General features: G+C 41.2%; 1 protein-coding gene and 1 non-coding gene across 3 annotated transcripts in view; one reads left to right on the top strand and one right to left on the bottom strand.

Annotated features, from left to right (window-relative positions):
• The window catches only part of SLC28A2 (solute carrier family 28 member 2), a 37,058-nt gene extending 10,976 nt beyond the window's left edge, over window positions 1-26,082 (top strand). Inside the window, exons 3-17 of one of the 2 annotated variants that reach the window (XM_047766455.1) lie at window positions 3,495-3,586; window positions 5,148-5,331; window positions 6,998-7,139; window positions 8,503-8,616; window positions 8,958-9,035; window positions 9,487-9,567; window positions 11,238-11,318; window positions 12,552-12,677; window positions 12,755-12,885; window positions 13,289-13,457; window positions 13,654-13,851; window positions 14,440-14,521; window positions 16,070-16,168; window positions 16,335-16,446; window positions 25,772-26,082. In XM_047766455.1, the coding sequence (XP_047622411.1) occupies window positions 3,495-3,586; window positions 5,148-5,331; window positions 6,998-7,139; window positions 8,503-8,616; window positions 8,958-9,035; window positions 9,487-9,567; window positions 11,238-11,318; window positions 12,552-12,677; window positions 12,755-12,885; window positions 13,289-13,457; window positions 13,654-13,851; window positions 14,440-14,521; window positions 16,070-16,168; window positions 16,335-16,446; window positions 25,772-25,889 (1,807 nt within the window). In that variant the 3' untranslated portion in view covers window positions 25,890-26,082. Of the gene's footprint in view, window positions 1-3,494; window positions 3,587-5,147; window positions 5,332-6,997; window positions 7,140-8,502; window positions 8,617-8,957; window positions 9,036-9,486; window positions 9,568-11,237; window positions 11,319-12,551; window positions 12,678-12,754; window positions 12,886-13,288; window positions 13,458-13,653; window positions 13,852-14,439; window positions 14,522-15,802; window positions 15,949-16,069; window positions 16,169-16,334; window positions 16,447-25,771 lie in introns of those variants that run through there. The other variant, XR_007133102.1, reaches the window with a different exon arrangement.
• Window positions 183-289, bottom strand: LOC125121812 (U6 spliceosomal RNA). The gene has a single exon (XR_007133663.1). It is a non-coding gene; the product is annotated as a U6 spliceosomal RNA (small nuclear RNA).
• Window positions 26,083-26,664: the final 582 nt, after the last annotated feature.

Raw genomic sequence — 26,664 nt, 5'->3', positions numbered from 1 at the left:
TGCGACCTCATGGTTCCTAGTCGGATTCATTAACCACTGCGCCACGATGGGAACTCCTCTTAGTTCTTACTTCAAGCTAGAGCAGGCAAAGATCCACCCTGCTGTCACTAGAGATGGATTTTTTTTGAAAGCTGTCCTAAGCCTTCCTTTCTTTCTTTCTTTCTTTTTTTTTTTATTTTCCCAAAAATATGGAACGCTTCACGAATTTGCGTGTCATCCTTGCACAGGGGCCATGCTAATCTTCTCTGTATCGTTCCAATTTTAGTATATGTGCTGCCGAAGCGAGCACAGCCTTTCTTTCTAACTGCTAAATGATAGTACCCCAGACCTTGGGAGTTTTCATAGCTTTGTCCCTCTTAGTTATGAGAGTTTTTACATCTTGCAGAAAGGGTCACTTGAGAAAAATACACAAACACCCTTGCTGCTAGGCCTGACCTATAGTGCCCACTAATGCCGCATTAAGCTAGCACTACCTCCCATCTTTACCTTATGCCTTCTCACTTGAGGATGCAGGCAGTAAGCATGTAAGTGAGAGAGTTATTATCGGTCCATACCTGGAAAGCCTCCCCATACACATACCTGGAGACTTTATCGGTGGGTACAGATATCACATAAAATTACGGGCAGAATATCAAGTGTCACAAGAGAGATTTTTTTTTTCCCCTCAATTCAGCTTCTGGATATAACACAAGTTACTAACCCTCAAACTGAATCATTATGTAAAATAAAGAGCTTGGTCATATTAATAAGATCCTGGGCCAAGCAGGACACCAGGACCATGAACACCTGTGCACATACCCCAAGACACTACTTCTCAGTTGGTTTAAAAGAGTCTGAGAACTTGTTTTCTTTTTTTCCTTTGGAATGTCCCTTGTGGCTTTTTTAAAATTTTATTTTAAATTTTTTTTTTGTCTTTTTGCTATTTCTTTGGGCCGCTCCTACGGCATATGGAGGTTCCCAGGCAAGGGGTCGAATCGGAGCTGTAGCCACCGGCCTACGCCAGAGCCACAGCAACGTGGGATCTGAGCCGCATCTGCAACCTACACCACAGCTCACGGTAACGCCGGATCGTTAACCCCCTGAACAAGGGCAGGGACCGAACCCGCAACCTCATGGTTCCTAGTCGGATTCGTTAACCACTGCGCCACGACGGGAACTCCTAAAATTTTATTTTAATTTTTAAAAACAGAGGTCCAGTTCTAAATTTGACATTCTAGGATCAGGTTGTTAATGGGTTTTGTGGAAATGAGTGCTCTTCACTGATTTTTTTTTCTTTTTAGGTCCACACTTAAAGTGTATGGAGATTCCCAGGCTAGGGGTCGAATCAGAGCTACAACCGCTGGCCACAGCCACAGCCACAGCAATGCGGGGGTCCGAGCCGCATTTGCAACCTGCTCTGCAGCTCATGGCAATGCCAGATCCTTAACCCACTGAACGAGGCCAGGGATCGAACCCCCATTCTCATGGTTCCTAGTCCGATTCCTTCCGCTGGGCCACAACGGGAACTCCTCTTCACTGACTTTTGATAGCACCTACTGAACTTTGGTTCCTAGGAAATTGTCAAATGTGATCATGAGGCGATGGCAGAAAACTTTTCTAGGTATGTAGTTTATACTTATTCTTGGACTAGCAAGTGCCCCCTCTAATTTTGCAATAGCCTTGCTGAACTGGCATTTGACTAGGTATAATTTTAAATCAACTTCCTCTAGTATATCAGTTTGGGTCCTAACAGGAAACATACGGCATACTTTAGTTAGGATAATTAGAGGAGGATTTATTTACAGGAAGATGATTACAAAGATGTGTGCAAAATATTGCAGAATCACAAGAAACAATAGTTTAAGAACCTGAGGCTAGAAGCAGTGAACAGTTACTATTCCTAGGCCCAAAAGGACAAGATATAAAAGAACCCAGAAGGGGAATCAGATAAAGAAAAACCTCCTCAATATGCTGACCTCAGTCTTTTCATACACTCTAATCTCCTTCTGGGATCCCCTGTTAGAACCCCTAGGTAATCCAGAGGGTTATGGAAGTCCATTGATTTAGTCCACATGGATTAGACTCCCAGGCATAGAGTGAGGTGAAGAGTAGATCTGGAGCAAACCAAAGACATCTGGCACACTTGAGAAGTCTAGGCTTGAAATGAAATTAATTCCTTAATGTACTTTGCCAGTGATGTTCCAAAGATAATGACCTCCTTTGGGTGCACTGACACTTTTAAGCAATCCTTTTTATTCACTACTTTCTCTGTTAAGCATGGAAAGATAGCAGAGTTATTGCAATCCTAAGGTGTCCTTTTGAATTGATCCAGGCAGGTGTGATAAAGTGTTTTCTCCTTCCTCAGATCACCTATATCTGATAGTATACACTACACAGCTAACACAGGGTTGGAATCCCTCAAGAAAGAAGAAATAAGAAGAAAAAGGCAGGCTATGCATAAAAAAAGAGGGCATGTGTTAGATTGGAGAGGCAGCAATGGAGAAAGAGCCATGGAAATCTTTGCCAATCCCCTGAGCATTTTGAGCTAGAGGCTGGCCTCAGCCCTGGCTAAGCTGTCCTGCCACAGCATGATGGCCAACTGGGACCTTCTTGCTGGGCTCATCTTCTTTGGAGCTTCTTAGAATTTGGAAATTAAAGCTTTTTGCTCATGTAACTGCAGTATGATGAAGATATTTAGGAATGGCAGAGACAGGTGTGCTTGGGGTCCGGGAAAGATGCTGCATAAAATGATGGTTAAGAGCTCAGATTCTGAAGCCAGATTGCCTGAGTTTACATTCTGTCCATGCTACTTACAACTTTTACAATCTTAGGAAAGGTATTTTAGTCCTTTGTTTTCCAGTTTCTACATCTGTAAAATGAGAATGGTAATAGTAAACACCTCAAGAGTTCTTATTAGGAGTCAATGAGTTACTGTATGTACACTTCTTAGAAAGAGCCTAGTACATAGAATCCACTTTATAAGTGTTTGTTAAATTACACTGAAATAATCCTACATGCTGGGCATCTTCTCTCAGGCTCTCCTACCCAAGAATTCTTGTGGGTGGTAGAGTCTTCCTTCTGGTTTGTCAATACACATGTGATTGACTGTTCAGGGTTATGGGTTTGTGTGGTTTTTCGGGTGGAATGGTCAACGCTGCCTCTCAAAGAATAGGCATTTTTTGAAGCTGGAAGCTAAGCAATCCTTTGTCCCTGGGGAACGAAGAAGGATTAGGTCCCAGGAGTCTCTCCCTGATGTGACCAGTGTTCACTTCTGTGGTAAGAGATTACTGGAGTTATTGCTAGTCCAGGCTGGGTAAGAGTGTTCTGACCTGCTGCCCATTGGCCAGATTGACCTGGCCTCTTCGACCTTATTGGAACACTACTTAACTTCCCCTGGATGAATAATTTTCCTCTTTAAGAGAAAATTCTTCCTCAGGCCAGGCAGTTTAAGTTCTGGGAATTGATACAAATGGAATGGAGTGATTTTTGTATGTTAACTTTTGGATTCTCATCAGGAAAAACCTACAGCCTTTCACCAGAGCAAGAAGTTTCTGCAAAACACATGCTGGTTTGTTCAAGAAGATCCTGTTGAGCCTGTTGTGTGTGGGTAAGATATTGAGAATCCGTGGAAGTGAGAGACACAATCATTTTAGAAATGTGACCTTGTGTCAAGATGACTACTAGATGCAAAGCAACTTTATTCACAAATTGATCAAAAGGCCTGTTTGCTGTGTAAATCTTAATTACTTATAGGTGAACTGTAATGTATAGAGTTGCACTTCCAGGAATAAGTAGAATCTGAGAATAAAGTATTTTTCAAAATGTACTATTTGATAGACAAATATTTCAGAGAATCTAGGCTTTTCTCTTTTTTAGTGTCTTGGTGAGGGAGGGCATTGTTCTTATAGTCTATGAAAGAAGCTTGTGGTATATGTATAAGTAACATATCAATATATATAAAATATAACATGTATCAATATATATCAATATCGATATATATATTGATATAGTAGGATCAATGATATGAAATATTTTTAAAATGTAGCAAACCTCTATTAAAAGTATACTGCAGTGAGATGGGATTTTGATGTCAATATTAGAGACAGTTGGGATGGTGAAAACAAAAAGTATAATTTGCAGCGTGTCAAGGAGCCATGGAATGAGGGCCATATGGCTACCTAGTAGTAGCCTTGTTTACATGGCTTTACTGAAGAGGAAAGACTGAAATTACTGGGCCTGAAAGTTTTGAGAAAAGATCATTTTTTAAGAATATAATGGTCAGAGTTCCCGTTGTGGTGCAGCAGAAACGAATCCAACTAGGAACCATGAGGTTTCAGGTTTGATCCCTGACCTTGCTCGGTGGGTTAAGGATCTGGTGTTGCCATGATCTGTAGTGTAGGTCGCAGACATGGCTCAGATCTGGCGTTGCTGTGACTCTGGCGTAGGCTGCCAGCTACAGTTCCAATTAGACCCCTAGCCTGGGAACCTCCATATGCTGCGGGTGCTGCCCTAAAAAGGACAAAAGACAAAGATAAATAAATAAATAAATAGCAATAATAATAAATAATAATAATAATAATAATAAAATTTAAAAAAAAGTGGTGGATGCTGATCAAATCCACTCCAAGGGAGAGAAAGAGCGTATCAGATAAAATAGAAGGCAGTGAGATTTCATCAGGGATGAGTGAAAATATGCAGCATTCAAACTAAGTTGGTCTCTCCTTGGGACGTCTCAAGAAAACAGTTTGCTGAAGTTCCCATTGTGGCTCAGCAGGTGAAGAATCTGACTAGTATCTACAAGAAAGTGGTTCTATCCCTGGCCTTGCTCAGTGGGTTAAGAATCCAGTGTGGCTGTGAGCTGCCCTATAGGTTGCAGACACGGCTCAGATCCCAAGTTGCTGTGGCTGTGGCGTGGGCCAGCAGCTACAGCTCTGATTCAACCCCTAGCCTGGGAATTTCCATATGCTGCAGCTGAGGCCCTAAAATAAAAAAAGAAAAGAAAAATAAAAGAGTTTACCATTGATTCAGCTCAGTCTTACAATTAGGGCTGGGTGGTAAGTTTGCTGGAGGGTTTTTCTTGCCTTAAGTCCCAGACGTTCTTGAGTAGAGCTTTATTTGCTCCTGGGGCTTTACCTTGCTGATCTTTTCTCTGAACTTTCTCCTTTTAGCTTATGCTGCCTACCTCCTGACAGCTTGCATCTTGAATTTTCAGAGGGCACTGGCCTTGTTTGTCCTAACCTGTTTGGTGCTTTTGGTTGTGGTTTACCGAATTCTGAAAAGGTTCTTTGGTAAAAAAATAACAAGATGTTTGAAGCCCCTTAAATACTCCTGCCTGAAACTTTGGATGAAACGGTGAGTAGGATAATAATCTCAATATTCCTGGTCCCACCACTTGTCTTAAACCCCAGTTCACTACCTTTTTCCTCCTTTGACTGTTCCTGGGCTCTCAAACCCTCACCTATACTTTACAAAGCCAGGGCTCAGAGAGTAAACAGCAATGGGCCTCTGAGCACTGAATGTCAGTCCAGTTTCTTGCAGCCTCTTATGTCAACATCATGAGGCGGGAGGGGTTAAGTTTCAGAGAAGAGTTTCAGTCTGTTTATTGTCAGGGCTCATGTCAGAAATGAGAAAAACCATACTCCTCTTCAATGAAGTAATCAAGACAAAGAGGCTGATGGCTGCATTAAACTCTCAAATTGATTTGTCGTCATGTGATTCTTTCTTAGATCCTGGATACTTTTTATGCTTTTCTCCTCTGGCCCTCCAGACTTCCTCCATCCACTGATATCTTATAATTCCTTAGAGTTTAAGGCACAAACTTGCTTGTCCAGTGTATACTGAACTGGATGCTACAGCAACCAAGCTCATCTAACTCACTGTGGCATGCACATGTTCTTTAATCACATGCCTGGAGTGGGAGAATAACTTCAGAATCGATATGTCCTACTTTTCTGCCTTTTCTCCAATGAATGCACAGAAAATAGCTGTTAAGAATGTTTGCAACAGGAGTTCCCGTTGTGGCTCAGCAGGTTACAAACCTGACTAGTATCATGAGGATGTGGTTTCGATCCCTGGCCTTGCTCAGTGGGTTGAGGATCCAGCATGGCTGTGAGCTGTGGTGTGGGTTGTAGATGCAGCTCAGATCTCGTGTTACTGTGGCTGTGGCGTAGGCCGGCAGCTGCAGCTCTGATTTGACCCCTAACCTGGGAACTTCCATGTGCCACATGTGTGGCCCTAAAAAAATATTTGCAACAGCAGTCATTTGTAGTAACACACCAGACTGCAGCCTAAATTTTGGATGATTGATTTATTTGACACTGGAGAGATAGAGCTAAAGGACTTTCTTTATTAGCAGGATTGATTCCAGATGGTTTAATTTAAGTGAGATGAGTTCACAGAGAGAACAGCTCCAAAATTCAGCGCTGACCTGTAATCCCTTCTGTTGCTGTTTCTGTTCCTGAGGCATTCCAATGAACTGTGTGCTCTTTTTGTTTTCTTTCCTTTTTATATGTGATTTCCCTTCTAATTCTTTTCCCTTCAACTGAAATGACTCTAACACTCAGTGTTAGAGCCGATCAATTTGTGTATTGATCAAGGATGTTTGTTATATCAGGGGACCACGGGCCACAAATAGTTGGTTTGTGGCTTAGCCTTTGCTCTTGCCATTGGAGTGGTTGGAGATTGGGTGGAGATCCATGGGCGACTTTTCCTCCTTTTCAGTATTTTGGTTATGCATTAGAACAATCTTAAAGAATAAGTCTTTATATCATATGTTACTGGTGTGAACACTTGAGGAAAAGGAAATCATGAGATTTGTGTCCTCAGATTGGACTCTTTCAGCTTAATTGCATGAGTAAGAGAGTTGGGTGGGGAGAGGTGGCTCCTGGGAAACAACCAGATGAATGATTCTAAAGATATGTCTCTATGTCTAATGTGTTGAGTTGTTTCATTTACCCGTGCTGTGAATTTCTATTTTTTAAAGGTAAGGTTATTTATTTCTTATTTATTCACTCTCCAGGGTGTTTGCAGGAGCCTCCTTGGTTGGTCTTATCTTGTGGTTGGCTCTAGACACAGCCCAAAGGCCGGAGCAGCTGATCTCCTTTGCAGGAATTTGCATGTTCATCCTCATCCTCTTTGCCTGCTCCAAACACCACAGTGCGGTAAGTTTTGGGTATTCAGGGTGGTTAGTAATATGTAGCCAAGGACCATGTGTTTATTACATAGTACATGTGCCAAGTATTGATTACAAAGAACGTAGAACTAAGTTCTTAACAGTCTCTGGAATTTGCCCCTTTGACACTTTCACTCCTAAGTTTAAAGTTCTCAGAGGCTCTAGAGCACTTATTTTCAGACTGTAGATTGTGATCCATTAGCAAGCCTCAATATCAATTTTGTGCACCTAGGCCAATATTAAAGAAAAAACAAACCAAAAAAAGGAGGAAAGAAAGAAAATAGAATACAATAGTCAGCTTGCATTATATATAGTAATATTAAAGTATTGGGTTATGATGCTTTTATATGTGTGTGTGTGTGTGTATGTGTGTGTGTGTGTGTGTGTCTGTATGTGAGACATAGTTTTTTTTCTTTTTAGGGCCACACCTGCAGCATATGGCGGTTCCCAGGCTAGGAGTCTAATCAGAGCTACAGCTGCTGGCCTACGCCACAGCCACAGCAACGCAGGATCTGAGCCTCATCGTGCCCTACACCCCAGCTCATGGCAATGTGGGATCCTTATCTATTTTCACTGCACCACAATGGGAACTCCAATTTTTTTTTTTTGTCTTTTTGCTATTTCTTGGGCTGCTCCTGCAGCATATGGAGGTTCCCAGGCTAGTGGTCCAATCGGAGCTGTAGCCACCGGCCTATGCCAGGGCCACAGCAACGTGGGATCCGAGCCGTGTCTGCAACCTACACCACAGCTCATGGCAACGCCGGATCGTTAACTCACTGAGCAAGTGCAGGGACCGAACCCGCAACCTCATGGTTCCTAATCGGATTCGTTAACCACTGCGCCACGACGGGAACTCCCAATTTTTAAAAATCATATGGACATAAAAGTGCCTGCTGTGGTGCAGCATAAACAAATCTGACTAGTATCCATGAGGATTCAGGTTCAATCCCTGGCTTTGCTCACTGGGTCGGGAACCTGGCATTGCTGTGAGCTGTGGTGTAGGTTACAAACATGTTCAGCAGGTTCAGATCCTGCATTGCTGTGGCTGACATAGGTCAGCAGTTAAGCTCTGATTCAATCCCTAGCCTGGGAACTTCCATATGCTGCAGGTTCAGCCCTGAAAAGCAAAAACAAACAAATAAACAAACAAAAAACCAACCATGCGGACACATGTGGCTCTTTATATATTACTGCCCTATTTCCCCCTGCCCCCTTACCCATCTTACCCCAGATTTACTCTTAAAATCCTAGATTGGGTCCAGAGTACATGTACCCATGTTTAAAACTCCAGCCAGATAATGAAAAAGTTGGGTTTAGAATTCACATTTGAATCATGTTCTTACTTGTCCCAGGTGTCCTGGAGGGCTGTGCTTTGGGGCTTGGGTCTTCAGTTTGTCTTTGGGATCTTGGTCATCAGAACTGATCCTGGATTCAATGCATTTCAGTGGCTGGGAGATCAGATTCAGGTATGATAAATTGAATATGAAGGCTCTGCTCTTTTTGAACTTTGGAGAAAAGAGACTGGGAGAAAGCATGAGGGAATCAGGGCTGTATCTTGTCAATGATGGTGGGGGGAGATCTGTGGGAAAGGATACAGTATTTGGGGGTTTAACTAACACATGAATAAAGAGAACTGATCTGCCGAGTCCTCTGTCATAATGAGTAGCTCATAGGACACAGCTCGCCCCATGCTGTCAAAGGGAGGCCAACCTCAGTAGCAGAAGTAGGTCCTAATCATACATGAGGCTGATCCTATCTTCCCTGCATCCTTCCTGACCTTACTCTTGTTCTCTCTTTTTTCTTTCAGATTTTCCTCCACTATACTGTGGCTGGCTCCAGTTTTGTGTTTGGGGATACACTCGTCAAGGATATCTTTGCTTTTCAGGTCATGTCTGTTTCATGAACACGAATGAGGGTCATTGTGGGGAGAAGGGAAGGATAAATCAGCGATGAAGATGTGTGTCCAAGAGGTCAGCCAGTCTGTACACCAACCTGACCCTAGGAAGAGGGTTTGATCCCATCACTATATGAAGCAACATCAATCTCTTCTCCTTTGATCATTGTCATACTGAAATTGGAATGAAATGGGGGAGGGAGAACAAGGCTCAAAAACATCTTCTAGTGGCTTAGTGCAGATGGCATGATAGATTTGCAATACATTTAAATTTATTCCTAAACTACTTTGTATTTAAATATCCACTAAGTATCTATACTGTATCAGCTGCACTTGGGATGCTAACTTAACTTAGAGGCCTGAAAACAAACAGTCCGATTATGGCATACATGAGCACATTCAGTGTAATATCTCACCATTCGCCCTTTCATTCTCATTATAGGCTTTACCAATCATCCTTTTCTTTGGATGTGTGATGTCCATTCTTTACTACCTGGGCCTTGTGCAGTGGGTAGTTCAGAAGGTGAGTCATTCTCCCACATAGTGAGGAGGTGTGCCTTTATCTTGTGACCTGTCAAGATACATGAAGATGACATTTACTTTGGAAAAATGCTCCTGTGTTGGATCTAGAGCATTAGAACCAATGTGAAAAGACAAACTCAGGACCAGGCCCCGTGCAGGCTGAGTGGCAGAGCAGGGAGAGAAAATGGGCTAGACTGCCATTTTGTGCTTTGTTTCTTTTCTTAATTAAAGTATAGTTGATTTTTGGAGTTCCAAGAGGGAACGAATCTGACTAGGAACCATGAGGTTGCGGGTTCAACCCCTGGCCTCCCTGAGTGTGTTAAGGATCCAGTATTGCTGTAAGCTGTGGTGTAGGTCACAGATGCGGCTCGGATCTTGCATTGCTGTGGCTGTGTTACAGGCCAGCAGCTGTAGCTCCGATTTGACCCCTTGCCTGGGAACCTCCATGTGCCACAAGTGCGGCCCTAAAAAGCAAAAAAAAAAAAAAAAAGTATAGTTGATTTACAGTGTTGGGCCAATTTCTGCTGTACAGCAAAATGACTTGGTTTTAAATGTGTATATGTATATGCTTTTTTGCATTCTTTTCCATCATGGTATATCCCAGGAGATTGGATACCATTCTCTATGCTATACAGTAGGACCTTGTTGTTTATACATATGCATATGCATGTGTGCGTGTGTGTGTGTGTGTGTGTGGGGGGGGGTTTTGCTTTTTAGGGCTGTAGCTGAGGCATATGGAAGTTCCCAGGCTAGGGGTCAAATCAGAGCTGCAGCTGCTGGCCTATACCACAGTCACAGCAACACCAGATCTGAGCCACGTCTGCAGTCTACACCACAGCTCGTGGCAATGTCAGATCCTTAACCCACTGAGAGAGGCCAGGGGTCAAACCTGTGTCCTCATGGATACTATTGGGTTTGTAACCTACTGAGCCACTATAGGAACTCTTGTTTATCTTTTATAAATGTAATAGTTTGCATTGATCAACTAACCCCAAACTTCTAGTCCATCCCACTCCCTTCCCCCTTCCTCCTATTCCCCCTTAACAGCCACAAGTCTGTTCTCTATGTCTGTGAGTCTGTTTCTATTTGTAGATAAGTTCATTTATGCCATATTTTAAATTCCACCTATAAGTGATATCACTTAGTATTTGTCTTTCTCTTTCTGACCTACTCACTATGAGAATCTCTAGTTGTATCCATGTTGCTGCAAATGGCATTATTTTGTTCTTTTTTGATGGCTGAGTAATATTCCATTGTATATATATATACCACATCTTCTTAATCCATTCATCTGTCTTTGGACATTTAGGTTGCTTCCATGTCTTGGCTATTGTGAATGGTGCTGCTGTGAACATAGGAGTGCATGTATCTTTTTGAATTACAGTTTTGTGCAGATATATTCTCAGTGGTTGGATTACTAGATCATATGGTAATTCTAGTTCTAGTTTTCTGAGGAACCTCTCATACTGAGTTTTAATCTACTTTTTCTGGAAGCCAAGAATCCTGAATTCTGGTCCAGGTTCTGTTGGTAATTTGCTCTGTGGCCTTGGCCTTGTCACTTTACTTTTCTAGGCCTTAGTTTCCTTACCAGTAAAATGGAGGAGGGACTTTGCTGGATACTCTCCAAGATTCCTGCTGATGTTAATGCTTTGGGTGTTTACGTCCCTTTAGATTGCCTGGTTTTTGCAAATCACCTTGGGCACCACTGCCACAGAGACCCTGGCTGTGGCAGGAAACATCTTTGTGGGTATGGTAAGCACCCTGAGCCCATATGATCTTTTTTTTTCTTGGGGGACTAGAGAGTATGGCAGAAAATAGGTTGAAAAACACATGCTTTCCTTCTGAAAAGTTAAATAAATGAAGACTGTGTGGCCAATCACTCTGACGAAAGAAAACTTGGAAGCTCAACTCATTGTTTTTGCTTTCATACTTAATAATACTCATCCAGGTACACATCATGGGGCATCCTTAACCACAGATCCAACTTCTTACACAAGAATTGAGGGAAATGTCCTGGTCTAAATCTTATCCCCATTCAGGGGATAAGATATCTCCTCCATTTTCTGGTTTCTCCCTGTGACCTTTGTTTCCTAGGGTCTCTAAGGAGACAATAGCTTGCCTTGCTTAGGGGTAACCCCAAAGCCCACTTCCCCAAAATATTTGTTTGATCCATTTGTCTGTATGGAGTAGGTACTCAGTATATGCTACTGATTGATTAGCTCAGTGTTAGTGCTGATGACCTGTTAGACAAAAAATTCATATTGAGGTCTTTCTCTCCTAAAGCCCTAAGCTTATTAACTGTATTTGAAATGTTCTCAGAGTACTTTTGTATACTTCTTCCATAGCATGCACATTTTGCTGAAATTCTCCAAAATCAGTTTAGTTTCCTTTGCTTGACTGTGAAGTCCTAAGAGTAGAAACTTTGCCTTATTCAGAGAAATGTCCCTAGCATCTCATATGCCTTTAGGCACATAGTTGTCATTCATTAAATAATCATTATTACTTAGATCAATGCTAGGTATAGTTTATATAGCTGGGCCTTCATAATTCCATACCATTTTCACAAATTTACTTCTTTTAATTCAGCTATATTGGGCTTTAATCATCTATTTGTATTTTATTTAATGAGCACTTTTTAAAGCAATTAATATCTACTCAGTAGTCCATTGTACTCCATAAAGTCATTCATTAAGTATACAGTTTTAGACTCTGAGAATATACAAAAGAAATAAAACCATTTCTCTTCTATAGCATTCTGAATTTTAAATAGGTGAGGCAAACTCATATGAAAATCCATGAGAACAGTGTCAGCCAGGATATGATTAAGTGCCAGAGGGAGTGAGCCAGATGCTGGGAAGCCCAAGAGCAGAGTTCAGTGTTGGAAGGGCACCCGCATGGGAGGGATCTGTGGCCTGGGCCAGGTCGGCCACTCTGGGTGGGGGATCTGCACTGTTTTGAATCTGACTCTCTTCTCCTTGTTTAAAGACAGAAGCACCGCTGCTCATCCGTCCATACCTGGGAGACATGACTCTCTCCGAGATCCATGCAGTGATGACTGGAGGGTTTGCAACCATTTCAGGCACTGTGTTGGGAGCCTTCATATCCTTCGGGGTAGGCATGGTCTGTTTGATCACTCCTGGGAGAGCCCAAGCCTGAGTAGACACTTATTCCTAAGTCTGGCCTTGCAGATTGACGCATCATCCTTGATTTCTGCCTCTGTGATGGCTGCGCCTTCTGCTCTTGCTTTGTCAAAGCTGGTATATCCGGAAGTGGAGGAGTCCAAGTTCAAGAATAAGGAGGGGGTGAAATTGCCCCGAGGGTGAGTCCAATGAGGCATATACTTTGGGAGATGGTGTGGTCAGGTGCAGATTCAAGAGTGGTACTGTGGTGGCAGAGGCTTCAAGTCTCCTGGAGAAGGAATAATATGATTTCATCTGCTCTTGTCTACCTCTGCCTCAAGCTAACCATGCTGATTTTTTCCTTTTGTTTAACCCTCCCCCCACCTCTGTCTTCTGCATGCCATTATCCTCTGTCCAATTTCATGGCAGTTAAATCTGATACTGCCGCAGTGTAATTTCCACCAAAAGGTTCACTGTGAACCCCTGTCACCTCTCAAACTGGTCTTGCACTTGTGCACTACTGGGACAGTGGGACGTCTCTTCTCTGAGGTGCTGAGATTACTTCAGACACCATTATTCTTTCCTTATGCCCAATAACCACAGGAAGGAGAAGAATGTTCTAGAAGCTGCCAGCAATGGAGCCACAGATGCCATAGGCCTTGCTGCTAATGTAGCAGCCAACCTGATTGCCTTTTTGGCTGTGTTGGCCTTCATCAATGCTGCCCTCTCCTGGCTAGGGGAACTGGTAGACATACAGGGACTCACTTTTCAGGTAAATGAGTCCATTTGTTGGGCTGTCCCTCTAGGGTGTGTTGAACTAGAACTGTGCATGTCCTACTGACCCAGAGGGAGCTAAGGGAGCATGGGTGGGAGAAGGGTGGAGGAGGCGGAGTCAAGGCTCCAGAGACGTCGTTGGCTCCTGGCCTGTTATTTGTTCTTTTCCTGGGATAGCTCTCTCCTTCATCCAGGTCATCTGCTCCTATATCCTAAGGCCCGTGGTTTTCATGATGGGTGTGGAGTGGGCAGACTGTCCAATGGTGGCTGAGATGGTGGGGATCAAGTTCTTCACAAATGAGTTTGTGGCCTACCAGCAACTGTCTCAATATAAGAGCAAACGTCTCTCTGGAGTGGAAGAGTGGATTGGAGGTGAAAAACAGTGGATTTCAGTAAGTGACAATCTAGAAAAGCATAAACAGTGTATGGGCAGACAAAAAGTGTTACACGAAATTTGTCTCATACCCCCGATCCCTTTTCACAGTCCCAGGCCTGATGGCAAAGCCAGAGTAACAGTTGCTTAGTTGGTGCCCAAGCTGCCTTGAAGTCTGTGCTGGTCTTCCCCACACTCTGACCCAGTTTCTCTCTAGAATGTGATTATTGGGTCTTTACAGTGGGGTAGTCCAAGGAGGACACTGTGTGATGCTGTAAGGTCTCCTTCTTCATTTACAAGTTTAAGTTGCTATAAAGTGAGCTCCTTTTTTCTCTCCCTCTATCTTTTCCCTCTCAGTCATCCTCATTCTTAGGCCTTCTCCTAATTCATAGGCTTCAACAAGAAGAATGTTGGGTAAAGAGGCCCATGGTGGTTTCCATATCATTACCCCTGTAGTAACTCAGGGAGCTATTATTTTCTGAGCATCCTTTCTGGATTCCCTAGAGTAGTGTGGACAGGATTGGGGGTTCTAAGTACTCTATCATGATTATACCACTGCATATGTGGAACTGAGTTTATTTACTTATTTATTTTTCATGTTCCCTAGGTGAGAGCTGAAATCATTACAACATTTTCACTCTGTGGATTTGCCAATCTTAGTTCCATAGGCATCACACTTGGAGGCTTGAGTGAGTTAATTCATTTTCCCAATTACCCAATATGCCAGAACTTATTAATGGGAAATTCTTGGGCTTCAGTACAATTTGAGACCAGATACAATTTGAGACCAGATAGAGAAGCTGATGTGAAATGGGCCTGTCAGATGGCGGTTAATTTGGAGTTAAGGCAATGTTGCCACCTGGCTGTGCACAGAACCCAGCTGGATTTACAATCTCAACCTCTGTTTTTTTTCTTTTCAATTGGAGGCCCCAAAGACAATTTTTATTTTTATTTTCCCATCAGGAATATTATAATGATATTATTTTTATTTTGCCAGCCAATGAACATAGTGCCTATATAAGTAAAGGTATTTTGTTTTTTATTCGGTAGTGAAGGTACTTTCTGAAACTATGCTACTCACCATTTGACTTTGCAGAAGTTGTTGCTGCATGAAGAATCAAAAGACAAATAAAAGCAATAGCATTAAGGCAGATAGAGAGAATGGTGTGAAGTGTTGGGTTAAAAGCTACAAGTCACAGGTGTGGGAGGAGAAGGAGTGAGTATTTGAAGCATACACAGATACATCTAGACTGCTGAAGATACTGCTGAATGGTAATGGTGGGAGGAAATAATATGAGGAAAGCAGAATTGTCCTGGAGGGCAAGGACAGAGAATACTAGTGAGATTCCAAGAATTTGGAATATCCAAGTTAGAAATAAAGTATGAGAAAAAATATAGCTCAAAATGTCCATTTTTTATGGCACTCATATTCTGGGCTAGAATCATTAAGTTCATTTACCGTAGCTGATTGAACAACTTAAAGGTGAAACAATTTCCTTTCAGTTTATCTTTTTCCCTCCTGTTAACCCCATGTCTGTGTTCTAATTCTGATTCCTGATTACCATTTGACTGTGACATTGACATCTAGTAGTGGGATTTGCATCATGTGGCAAAGACCTAGGTGAATGTTGTTGCCCTTCTTATCTCTCTGGCTCAAAATAGTCTATCTAATTCTGGTCCCAGCTTAAGAGTGCAGATTTCAACTAGCGAGCAATCCAAGGCTTTGTATGATTGATATACATCTTTTTTTTTTTGGCTTTTTAGGGCCGCACCTGTGGCATATGGAGCTTCCCAGGCTAGGGGTTGAATGGGAGCTACAGCTGCTGGCCTACACCACAGCCACAGCAATGTCAGATCTTTAACCCACTGAGCAAGGCCAGGGATTGAACCTACAACCTCATGGTTTCTAGTCGGAGTCATTTCCACTGTGCCACATTGGAACTCCTTTTTTTTTTTTTTTTTTTTTCCAGATACATCTTAAGAATGTTCATAGAACCACTGAAGTTAGGGTCAGATACATAATACTTGACCTGGAAATGTCTAAGTTAGTGACCCCACAGGAGAATATATATACACACATCTTAGGGTACCACTGGCCAGTTGCTGGTGGTTGATGGTAAGAATATTATTCATCTGCTGTGTTTTGATCCTCATCATTCTTCTAAATGGGAGTTCGTGGGATATATCCAGTTGCTTGGTGGGGAAGAGATCAAATAATGTTGTTTTGTTGTCTGCAGCATCAATGGTACCTCACCGGAAGAGTGACTTGTCCAAGGTTGTGGTTAGTGCCCTCTTCACAGGGGCCTGTGTATCCCTTATTAGTGCCTGTGTGGCAGGTAAGTGCCTCAGTGTGGTCTCAAAATATTGATTTGACCATTCATCTCACAAATGCCTAGAAAAGGCACCAAATCTGTAATGTTCTCAATTTATACCCAAAGCATTAAGAGCCTTAGGGAGCATGTGTTAAATCTTCCCCTTAGCATCTCTGTCTCCTTTATCCAGGAATCCTCTATGTCCCCAGGGGAGCTGAAACTGACTGTGTCTCCTTCTTAAACACAAGTTTCACCAATAGAACCTATGATACCTATGTGTGCTGCAGAGAGCTCTTTCAAAGGTGAGTGAGCACCAAGATCCCTGCTCTCCTCCACTCAGGAATCTTCTGGGAGTAGAGAGAAATAGGGTCTTGAGGATGTTGAATGGACATAGAAGAAGGGACATTGGTGTTTGTGGTGGTCTAGATCTGTGGTCTTTTCTCTTGTTAGACGCCTACACACTATTAGCTCTAGCATGGACAAGTGACAGATTTTACCTGTGTTGATGAGGTACTGAGAAGTGGAGGGGTAAGAGAAGAAGTAAGGGAGAGTGGTATCCCTGATCAGAAGTGATATGTTCATTGTGATTGTAATATAGACAGGTTGTAGGAGAAGACTTAGCAATGGTCCTAAGTGGCTAAAAACTTACAGCCTTCTCCAGACAGAAATGAAGACAGAGAAGATAAAGTTGAATTGATAAAATTGTAATGCATGCAGATAATGTAAAAATGAACTTGGTTACCAATTTCTGGGATATTATTAGAATAGCTTTCTAGTTCCACATATAACAGCTTATAAGTTACCACTCTATTCTAATAATAAGTAGAAAAACTGAACAATCTGAAAAATCAGTAACTCTTCTTGGTTCTCTAAGAGCGTTGAGGACACAGGACAAATTACTGGCCCAAGACTGGAGAGACAGACATGTAAATACAAGGAGTCATGGCTTACTGGAGCAGAGACTCGTGTGTGGAAACTGCCACAGAAACCTGTGCTGGGGCAGGAAAACCTGAAACTGTAGTTGCTGAGGTCTCAGTAAGGACATGTCTGAATGTTAAATACTCTGGGGCACCCAGCGTTCCTGTCATGGCGCAGCAGAAACGAAACTAACTAGGAACCAGGAGGCTGCAGGTTCGATCTCTGGCCTCACTCTCAGTGGGTTGAGAATCTGGTGTTGCCATGAGCTGTGGTGTAGGTCACAGATGTGGCTGGGATCTGGCATGGCTGTGGCTGTGGCTGGCAGCTGTAGCTTTGATTAGACCCCTAGCCTGGGAACCTCCATATGCCACAAGTGGGGGCCTAGAAAGCAAAAAAAAAAAAAAAAAAAGTACACACACACACACACACACTGGGGCACCCAGTCATAGGGGGCAACACTGCATTTCTGGGAGTTTTACCTCCAGGAGCTAGACCAGGCTTTTCACAGTAAATATCAGACAAAAATCTCTGCATGCTTCCAGCAAGGGCAGGGTTAAATGAGCTGTTTTCAAATTAGAGTTCCTCTGTTTTTTTAAAACAAGGCCTACCCTCAGGAGAAACTAGTTTATCAGAGTCTAACCTGCTGGGGTATTATCAGAGCCTACCTAATCTGGGAGAAAGGAAATATGCAACTCCAGCCCACTCTAGCCATCCTGTCCCACACAAGGAGGGAGGATAAACTGAGAAACACTTGTGAAGTTCACAGTCCAGAGGTACAGGCTCACTAAAAGACTGAGACTTAACCTTAGGACTGGAGCATGCTTCCCCTACCCCAACCCCTCACCACCATATTAGTAAGACTTATTTATAGCAGTTCCTTTTATGCACACATCACGTCCAGTTATCAAGAAAAAATTTTACAAGGCACACTAAAAGGCAAAAACAACTTTTTTTTTGAGAAGACAAAGCAAGCATCAGAACCAGACATAGCAGAACAATTTTGAATTATCAGACTGGGAATTTTAAACAACTATGATTAATATACCAAGGGTTCTAGTGGATAAAGTAGACAACATGCAAGAATAGATGGACAGTGTAAACAGAGATATAAGAATCCTCAGTTCCCGTCGTGGCTTAGTGGTTAACAAATCTGACTAGGAACCATGAGGTTGCAGGTTCGATCCCTGGCCTTGCTCAGTGGGTCAAGGATCTGGCATTGTCGTGAGCTGTGATGTAGGTCAAAGACATGGCTCGGATCCTGCATTGCTGTGGCTGTGGTGTAGGCCGGCAGCTATAGCTCAGATTAGACCCCTAGCCTGGGCACCTTCATATGCCGTGGGATTGGCCCCAGAAAAGGCAAAAAGACCAAAAAAAAAAAAAAAGATTTCTTTGGAGTTCCTGTCGTGGCGCAGTGGTTAACGAATCCGACTAGGAACCATGAGGTTGCGGGTTCGGTCCCTGCCCTTGCTCAGTGGGTTGACGGGAGCGGCCCAAGAAATAGCAACAACAACAACAACAACAAAGACAAAAAAAAAAAAAATTAGCCAGGCATTAAAACAAAAAAGAAAAAAAAAAAAAAAGAATCCTCAGAAAAAAACAAAAGAAAAGCTACAGATCAAAAAACACTGTGGAGTTCCCGTTGTGGCTCAGTGGAAACGAATCTGACTAGCATCCATGAGGATGCAGGTTTGATCCCTGGCCTCGCTTAGTGGGTTAAGGATCTGGCATTGCCATGAGCTGTGGTGTAGGTTGCAGATGTGGCTTGGATCTGACATTGCTGTGGCTGTGTCATGGGCTGGCGGCTACAGCTCTGATTCATTCAACCGGAGCCTGGGAACCTCCATATGCTTTGAGTGCAGCCCTAAAAAGCGAAAAAACAAAAACAAAAACAAACAAACAAAAACCAACAAAAAAACAAAAACCAAAAACACTGTAAGAAAAATGAAAAGTGCCTTTGATAGCTTATTAGTAGAATAGACATAGCTGAGGAAAGAATTTCTCAATAGAAATCTTGAAAACTGAGAATAAAGACTGGAAAAAAAAAAAAAAAAACCCACCGGAATGGAATATTCAAGGACCCTGGGAAAACTACAAAAGATGTATCATACATGTAATGGGGATACCAGGAGAAGAATAGAGGAAATGTTGGAAACAGTAATGACTGAGAATTTCCTCAAATTAACATCAGACACCAAACTACAGACCTAGGAAACTCTGAGAATACCAAGCAGAAGAGGTGCCAAGAAAACTATAATTAAGCATATCTTTTTCAAACTATAGAGAATCAAAGATAAAGGAAAAAATACTAAAAGAATCCAGTTTTTATTTATTTATTTATTTATTTTTGCTTTTAGGGCTGCACCTGCAGCATTTGAACGTTCCCAGGCTAAGGGTCAAATCCCAGCTGTAGCTGCCGGCCTACATTACAGCCAAACACAGCAACTCAGGATCTGAGATGAGTCTGCAACCTACACCGCAGCTCACGGCAACGCCGGATCCCTGACCCAATGAGTGAGGCCAGGGTTGAACCCACATCCTCAGAGATACTAGTTGGATTCATTTCCACTGTGCCACAACAGGAACTCCAAGAATCCAGTTTTCAAAAAAAGGAGAGGAGAAGTTCCCTTTGTGGCTCAATGGTTAACAAATACAACTAGGATCCATGAGGATGCAGGTTTGATCCCTGGCCTTGCTCAGTGCGTTAAGGATCCGGCATTGCTGTGAGCTGTGGTGTAGGTTACAGACTCGGCTCAGATCCCGAGTTGCTGTGTGTGGCTGTGACATAGGCCAGCATCTGCAGCTCCAATTCGATCCCTAGCCTGGGAACCTCCATATGCCACAGGTGCAGCCCTAAAAAGAAAAAAAATAAAAAAATATATATGAATAGTTATAATAATAAAAATTTTTTTAAATTAAAAAAGGAGAGTATATCCTTAAGCTAAAAGAACTAGTCATAGGACGCACAAAAGGAAAGATTTGAGGAAATAGAATGTGTGTTTCTGCAAAAGCAAAAGATATGTGTAAGTAGTGATATATGGGTAACTGAAAAGAGTTCCAGAGATGAGGCTGAAAGGAATTTAGAATTCTTAAATGCTACAGAATTTAGATTTTAACTTATGGAATTCTGAACACTGGCATGATAAGATATTTTCTCAAAAGATCATGCTGGTAACCATTTGGATGTCAGGGAGACCAAGAAGCACACTGCTGTAATACTCCAGGTAAGAGATGATGCGAGCTAATAGTAGTTGTGAGGAAGAAGATGCACTAGACCAAGGAGAATCAAGAAGATTGGTTACTGAAGGGAAGGGCAGGGAAATAAGCAAGTGGGTCTAAGGGGTGCTATTCATTCACTGAGAGGAAGAGGACTTGTTCCAGGAATGGGAGTAAAGAGGAAAGATTATGGCTTAATTCAGGTGAATATGTTGACTTGGAAGTGCCTGTGGACCCATAATGGGAGGAAACTCACAAGCTGATTTGGATCTGGGGTTCAGGAGAGAAATAAGAACTGGAGATAGATTTGGAAGTGATCATTAATCAATCTACTCACTGTATAGGCAGGTGTTTGGGTACTAGCTCCTTAATAGGTTACTAGGCCAAGTTAACAGACATTACCCTTCTGTATTTGGAGGTTTTCATCAGAGAAGGCAACCAACGTCTTCTGAAAAAATAATTCTTTTGATGTACTATTAAAGATGAATTTTAAACTGGATAGATCATGGTCTGGCATAGTTATGATTCCTATGTTCTTGTGGCAGTTCAGTGAATGTCATTGTAAGTATAATCTAAAGTAAATGAATAAAGTGAAAATTGATAATTTTTGTTTAATGATGAGTTGTCTCTACATTACTGAACTTCACTAAAAAATGAACAGAATATTCTTTTTTTTTTTTTTTCATTTTAGGGTTGAACCTGTGGCATATGGAAGTTCCCAGGCTAGGGGTCGAAGCAGATCTACAACTGCTGACCTACTCCATATCCACAGTAACATGAGATCCAAACCACATCTGCAACCTACACCACAGCTCATGGCAATGCTGGATCCCTGACCCACTGAGTGAGGCCAGGGATCGAACCCACATCCTCATGGATACTAGTTTACTAGTTGATTTGTCTCTACTGTGCCACAATGGGAACTCCTGAATGGAATATTCTTTCCTCTCATTTCTGCCTTTAAAACTGCCACTGATTTTTGCCTAAAGTCCCTATTGAGCAACATCAGTATTGAGAATCTGAAAGAGGTCATGTTTTGGTCCAATTCATTCATACTAACTATGTTTGGAGTGACTGGAGACCAAGATGGCTACAAAGGAGGCCTGAATTTCCCTCTTCCTTTGGATGCACCAAAGGTACAGCTATTCAGAGAGTAATCCCTGCCAAGAAAAACCCAGAAACTAGCTAAATGACTCCTGCAACTGAGAAAACACCCACACTGAATTGGGTAGGAAGGGCTGAGATGCAGACTTATCATAAACCCCACTCCTGGCACAGCACCATAAAATGGAAGGGAACATTCAACTCTAAGATTTTCCCTAAGAAGCAAAGGTTTACACTGCACATCTAGTGCTTCAACTTTTAAGGCTCCACTGTGCCTACCTGCCCCTGCCCCAACTCCCACCCCACCCTGCCCACAAGGCTTAGTGCAGAAGAAGCAGGCACAAATGTCCATCTCCCACTTTTTCCCTGGAAGGGGTTTGACTGCATACTTTCCAGCTGGTGCCTGAGGGTCCAGCTTCTAATCAGCCTGCAACTAGGTGCTGGCTGCAATTCTCCCCTTTGGGCCACTGAAGAAACTCAAACTAAGGCACATTATAATTAAATGGTCAAAAGTTAAAGACAAAGAGGGACTCTAAAGACAGCAAGAGAAAAGCCACTCGTTATATACAAGGGAACCCTCATAAGACCATCAACAGAATTTCCTGCGAAAACCTGACAGCCCAGAGGAAAGTGGGATGATATATTAAAAAGAAAAAACTGCCAACCAATAATACTTTACCTGGCAAAGCTGTCCTTCAGAATTGAAGGATAGAGAAAGAGTTTTTCAGAAAGGCAGAGGTAGCTATACTTATATTGGACAAAACAGACCTTAAGCCAAAAACAGTAACAAGAAAGTCATTATACAGTGATAAATGGGTCAATTTATCAAGAAGATAACCCTAAATTTTTATGCAACCAGCATAGCACTCCTAAATATATAAAGCAAATATTAACAGATCTGAAGAGAGAAATAGCAGTACAGTAATAGTAGAAAACTTCAACATTCCACTTTCCACAATGGATAGATCATCCAGGCAGAAAATCAACAAGGAAATATTGGACTTAAACTACATATTAGACCAGATGGCCCTAAGAACATTTATAGAACAGGCCATGCAACAGCAGCAGAATACACTTTCCTCTCAAGTACATGTGGAAATTATCTTATAGATCATATGTTAGGCCACAAAGCAAGTCTTAATACTTTTTAAAAGACTGAAATTAGAAGTCCCCTGGTGGCACAATGGGTTAAGAATTTGGCATTGTCACTGCCGTGTCTGGGGTTGCTGCTGTGGCACAGGTTTGGCCCCTGGCCCTGGGAACTTCCACATGTCTTGGGCACAGCCAAAAAGAAAAATAAATAAGTAAGTAAATAAATAAACACAAAAAAGACTGAAATTATATCAAATATCATTTCTGACCACAATAATAAAATATCTGATAAATTCACATTTATGTAGAGATTAAACAAGATGCTCCTGAATAATGAGTCAAAAAAGAAATCAAAAGGGAAATTAAAAAAGACTTTACTCATCACAAGTGGAAAAATCCATAACTATATGAGGTGATGGATGTTAATGAAACATTGTGGTAATCATTTCACAATATATACCTATATCAAATCATGTTGCACACCTTATACGATGTTATAAGTCAGTAATAGCTCAATAAAACTGGGGAAAAACTTGAAAAAATATCTTGAGACAAATGAAAATGGAAACAAAATATACCCAAATTTATGAGATGCAGCAAAGGTGGTTCTAAAGGGGAATTTTACATAAAGAAAAAAAGATCACAAATAAACAACCTAATTTAACACCTCAAGGAATTAGAAAAAGAACAAACTAAGCCCAAAGTTAGTAGAATAAAGAAAATAACAAAGATCAGAGCAGAAACTAATGAAAGAGACAAAAAAAGACAATAGAAAAGATCAATGGAAATGAACTGTTAGTTTTAAAAGATAAACAAAATAGACAAACCTTTAGCTAAGCCAAGAATAAGAGAGAGAAGACTCAAAGTTAGAATGAGAAAGGAGATATTACAATTGATAACACAGAAATACTAAGGATTTTGAGAAACTACTATGAAAAGTTTTATCCCAACAAATATGATAATAAGAAATGGATAAATTCCTAAAAGTATACGACTGAACTAGAATCATGAAGAAATAGAAAATCTGAACAGACTGATTACTAGTAAGAATATTGATTCAGTAATTAAAAACCTCCCAACAAAGAAAAGGTCAGGACTAGATGGGTTCACCGGTGAATTCTACCAAACAGTTAAAGAAGAATTAGTACCAATCTTCTCAGACTTCTAAAAAACATAAAATGAGTGAACACTTCCAAATTCATTTTATAAGGCAAGAGTTACCTTGATACCAAAGCCAGACAGGGACACCATAAGAAAATACAATTACAGGCCAATGTTCCTGTTGAATATAGATGCAAAAATCTTCAACAAAATTAAGCAAACCAAATTTAACAGTACATTGAAAAGTTCATTCACCTGATCAAGTGAGATGATCCCTTCTTGGAATGCAAGGATAGTTTAACATACACAAATCAATGATGTGACATACACTTCAAAAAAATAAAGGGGAAAAATCATATGATCATTTCAATAGATGCAGAAAAATATTGACAAAATTCAACATCCTTTCATGATAAAACTCTCAACAAACTGGATGTAGAAGCAATGTATCTCAACGTAATAAAGGCCATATATGACAAGCCCACAGCTAACATCATACTCCATGTTCAAAATGCTGAACACTTTTCTCTCTAAGACCAGGAATAAGACAAGAATTATTTCCAAAGAAAACATCTAAATAGCTAACAGGTACATGAAAAGGTGCTTAATATCACTAATTAGGAAGGAAATACAAATAAAAACAATGAAATATAACCTTATACCAGTTAGGATAGCTGTCATAAAAAGACAAGTGATAACAAATGCTGGAAAGGATGTGGAGAAGAGGAAACTCTTGTATACTGTTAGTAGAAATATAAAATGGTACAGTCATTATGCAGTTTACTGAAGAAATTAAAAATAGAACAACCAGGAGTTCCCACTGTGGCACAGTGGGTTAGGTATGTGGCATTATCTCTGCGGTGGCTCGGGTTTGATCCCTGGCCCAGCACTGTGGATTAGGGATCCAGCAGCATAGGTCCCAGCTGTGGGAAGTGCCCTGGCCCAGGAACTTCTATATGCGATGGGTGTGGCCATTAAAAAAAAAAAACCACAACGACCATATGATCCAGCAATCCCACTTCTGGGTATATATCCAAAGGAAACAAAAATACTGTCTGTACTCCAATGTTCATGGCAGCACTATTAACAATAGTCATGGTATGGAGACAATCTATATGTCCACTAACAGATGAATAGATAAAGAATACTTCCTATATGTATACAATGGAATGTTTTTCCTCCTTACAAAAGAAGGAAATCCTGGTATTTATAACATGGATGAACAGTTACACTAAGCGAAATAAGGCAGATAAAGACAGATACTGCATAGTATCACTTATATGTAGAATCTAAAAAAAAAAAAATTGAACTCAGAACAGTGGTTGCCTAGGGGTGGGGGAATGGGGAGAGGCTGGTACAAACTTTCAGATATAAGATGAATAGGTGACCTAATGTATAACTTGGTGACTATAGTTAATTATACTGCATTATTATATAATCGAATTTTGCTAAGAGAGTAGAACTTAGAGTGTTCTTACCAAAAAAAAAAAAGTAAAAATGTGAAGCGATGGATATGTTAATTAACTCAGTGTTGGGAATCTTTTCACGATATATATATATGTCAAATCATCACCTTGTACATGCACTACATATTACAATTTTATTTGTCAGTTAGTTATACAATAAAGCTGAAACAAACGGACAGTCATATGCAAACCTGAGCTGTTTTTCTTTCCAAAGAGGAAAGTAGCTTTGGAATTCAGTTCTTTTTTTTTTTTTTTTTCTGTCTTTTTAGGGCTGCACCTGCAGCATATGGAGGTTCCTAGAGGTCTAATCAGAGTTACAGCTGCTGGCCTATGCCACAGCCACAGCAATACCAGATCCGAGCCGCGTCTACGACCTACACTACAGGTCATGGCAATGCTGGATCCTTAATCCACTGAACCATCGATCGAAACTGCAATCTCATGGTTCCATTTCTGCTGCGCCATGACGGGAACTCCTGGGATTCAGTTCTAAACTGCATTACAAGATATAAATTTTGCTGCAGAGATGTCTGGAAAAGTAATTCCCAAAAGGTATGTGATTAGGAATTAGGCACAGAAGCAGACACATTGCTTGCTTCGCCATGAATGTCCTATTTACTTGTTTATTATTATTTCATTAATAGTTTTTTCTCACCTGCTTGATAGAATTTTTTTATACATCTTGTTTATTGTTTTTCTCTGACCCACTTTGTATCTCTGGCTTTTCATTCAGTACTCTTCTGAATGGCACCAACCCTCCTTCTTTTTCTGGTCCCTGGGAAGATAAAGAGTTCAGTGCTATAGCCCTTGCTAACTGCTGTGAATTCTACACCAATGCTGTCTGTGCCTAAAACTGGTCCATTAACATAACAGTCCTGATCTTGATGACTTTTTGATGGCAAGGATGGTTATGTACTCAGAGTTCTCATTCTACAACTAACCTTGATTGTTAATAGAAAATGTAAAATTTTCATTTTGGTTCACTCTATGTCAGTAATGAAAATTAGCCCTTGGCTTTCTGTTATTTTGTTGAACCAAATAAGAAATTCCTCATTTTTTTTAACTTAAATTTGAAATAATAAACATTACCATATCAGAAAATATCTTGCAAACCTTGCTTCTAGTTGCCATTTTAAAAATTATGTGATGTGGTATGCTATAAATGTGATTTGGTATAATGTGTACTGAGGTGGAAAGCTGTATTTCTTGGAGTTCTGTAGATGAGCTGGATTTATGGTACTAAAGGTACATGTGAAAATTACATGAATATTTCATGATAAATTTTTTCTGGTTATCACACATTTGTAAACCTGCAAACCCCTTAACATTATTACGCAGTAAACAAACAGTATTTCCTGTATGCACACTTGTAAGGAATATCATTTCTAGAGGCCCTTACTTTGCTTTGGCATTCTGCTTGAGTGCCATATTTGCTTCAGGTTTACAGTCAATCATTTAAAACAGCGGTTTTCAGTGTGCGTGTGTGTGTGTGGGGGGGGGGGCAATTTTGCCTCCCAAGAACATTTGGCAATGTCTTGAGACATAATTAGTTGTCACAACTAGGGGGATGCCACTGATATCTTCTACTGGGTATAAGCCAAAAATGCTGCTGAATAGTCAGCACCT

This window comes from Phacochoerus africanus, chromosome 2 (assembly GCF_016906955.1).
Source record: "Phacochoerus africanus isolate WHEZ1 chromosome 2, ROS_Pafr_v1, whole genome shotgun sequence".
Classification (NCBI taxonomy): Eukaryota; Metazoa; Chordata; class Mammalia; order Artiodactyla; family Suidae; genus Phacochoerus; species Phacochoerus africanus.
The sequence above is the reverse complement of the archived record's forward strand: the minus strand, read 5'-3'. Positions and strand labels throughout refer to the sequence as shown.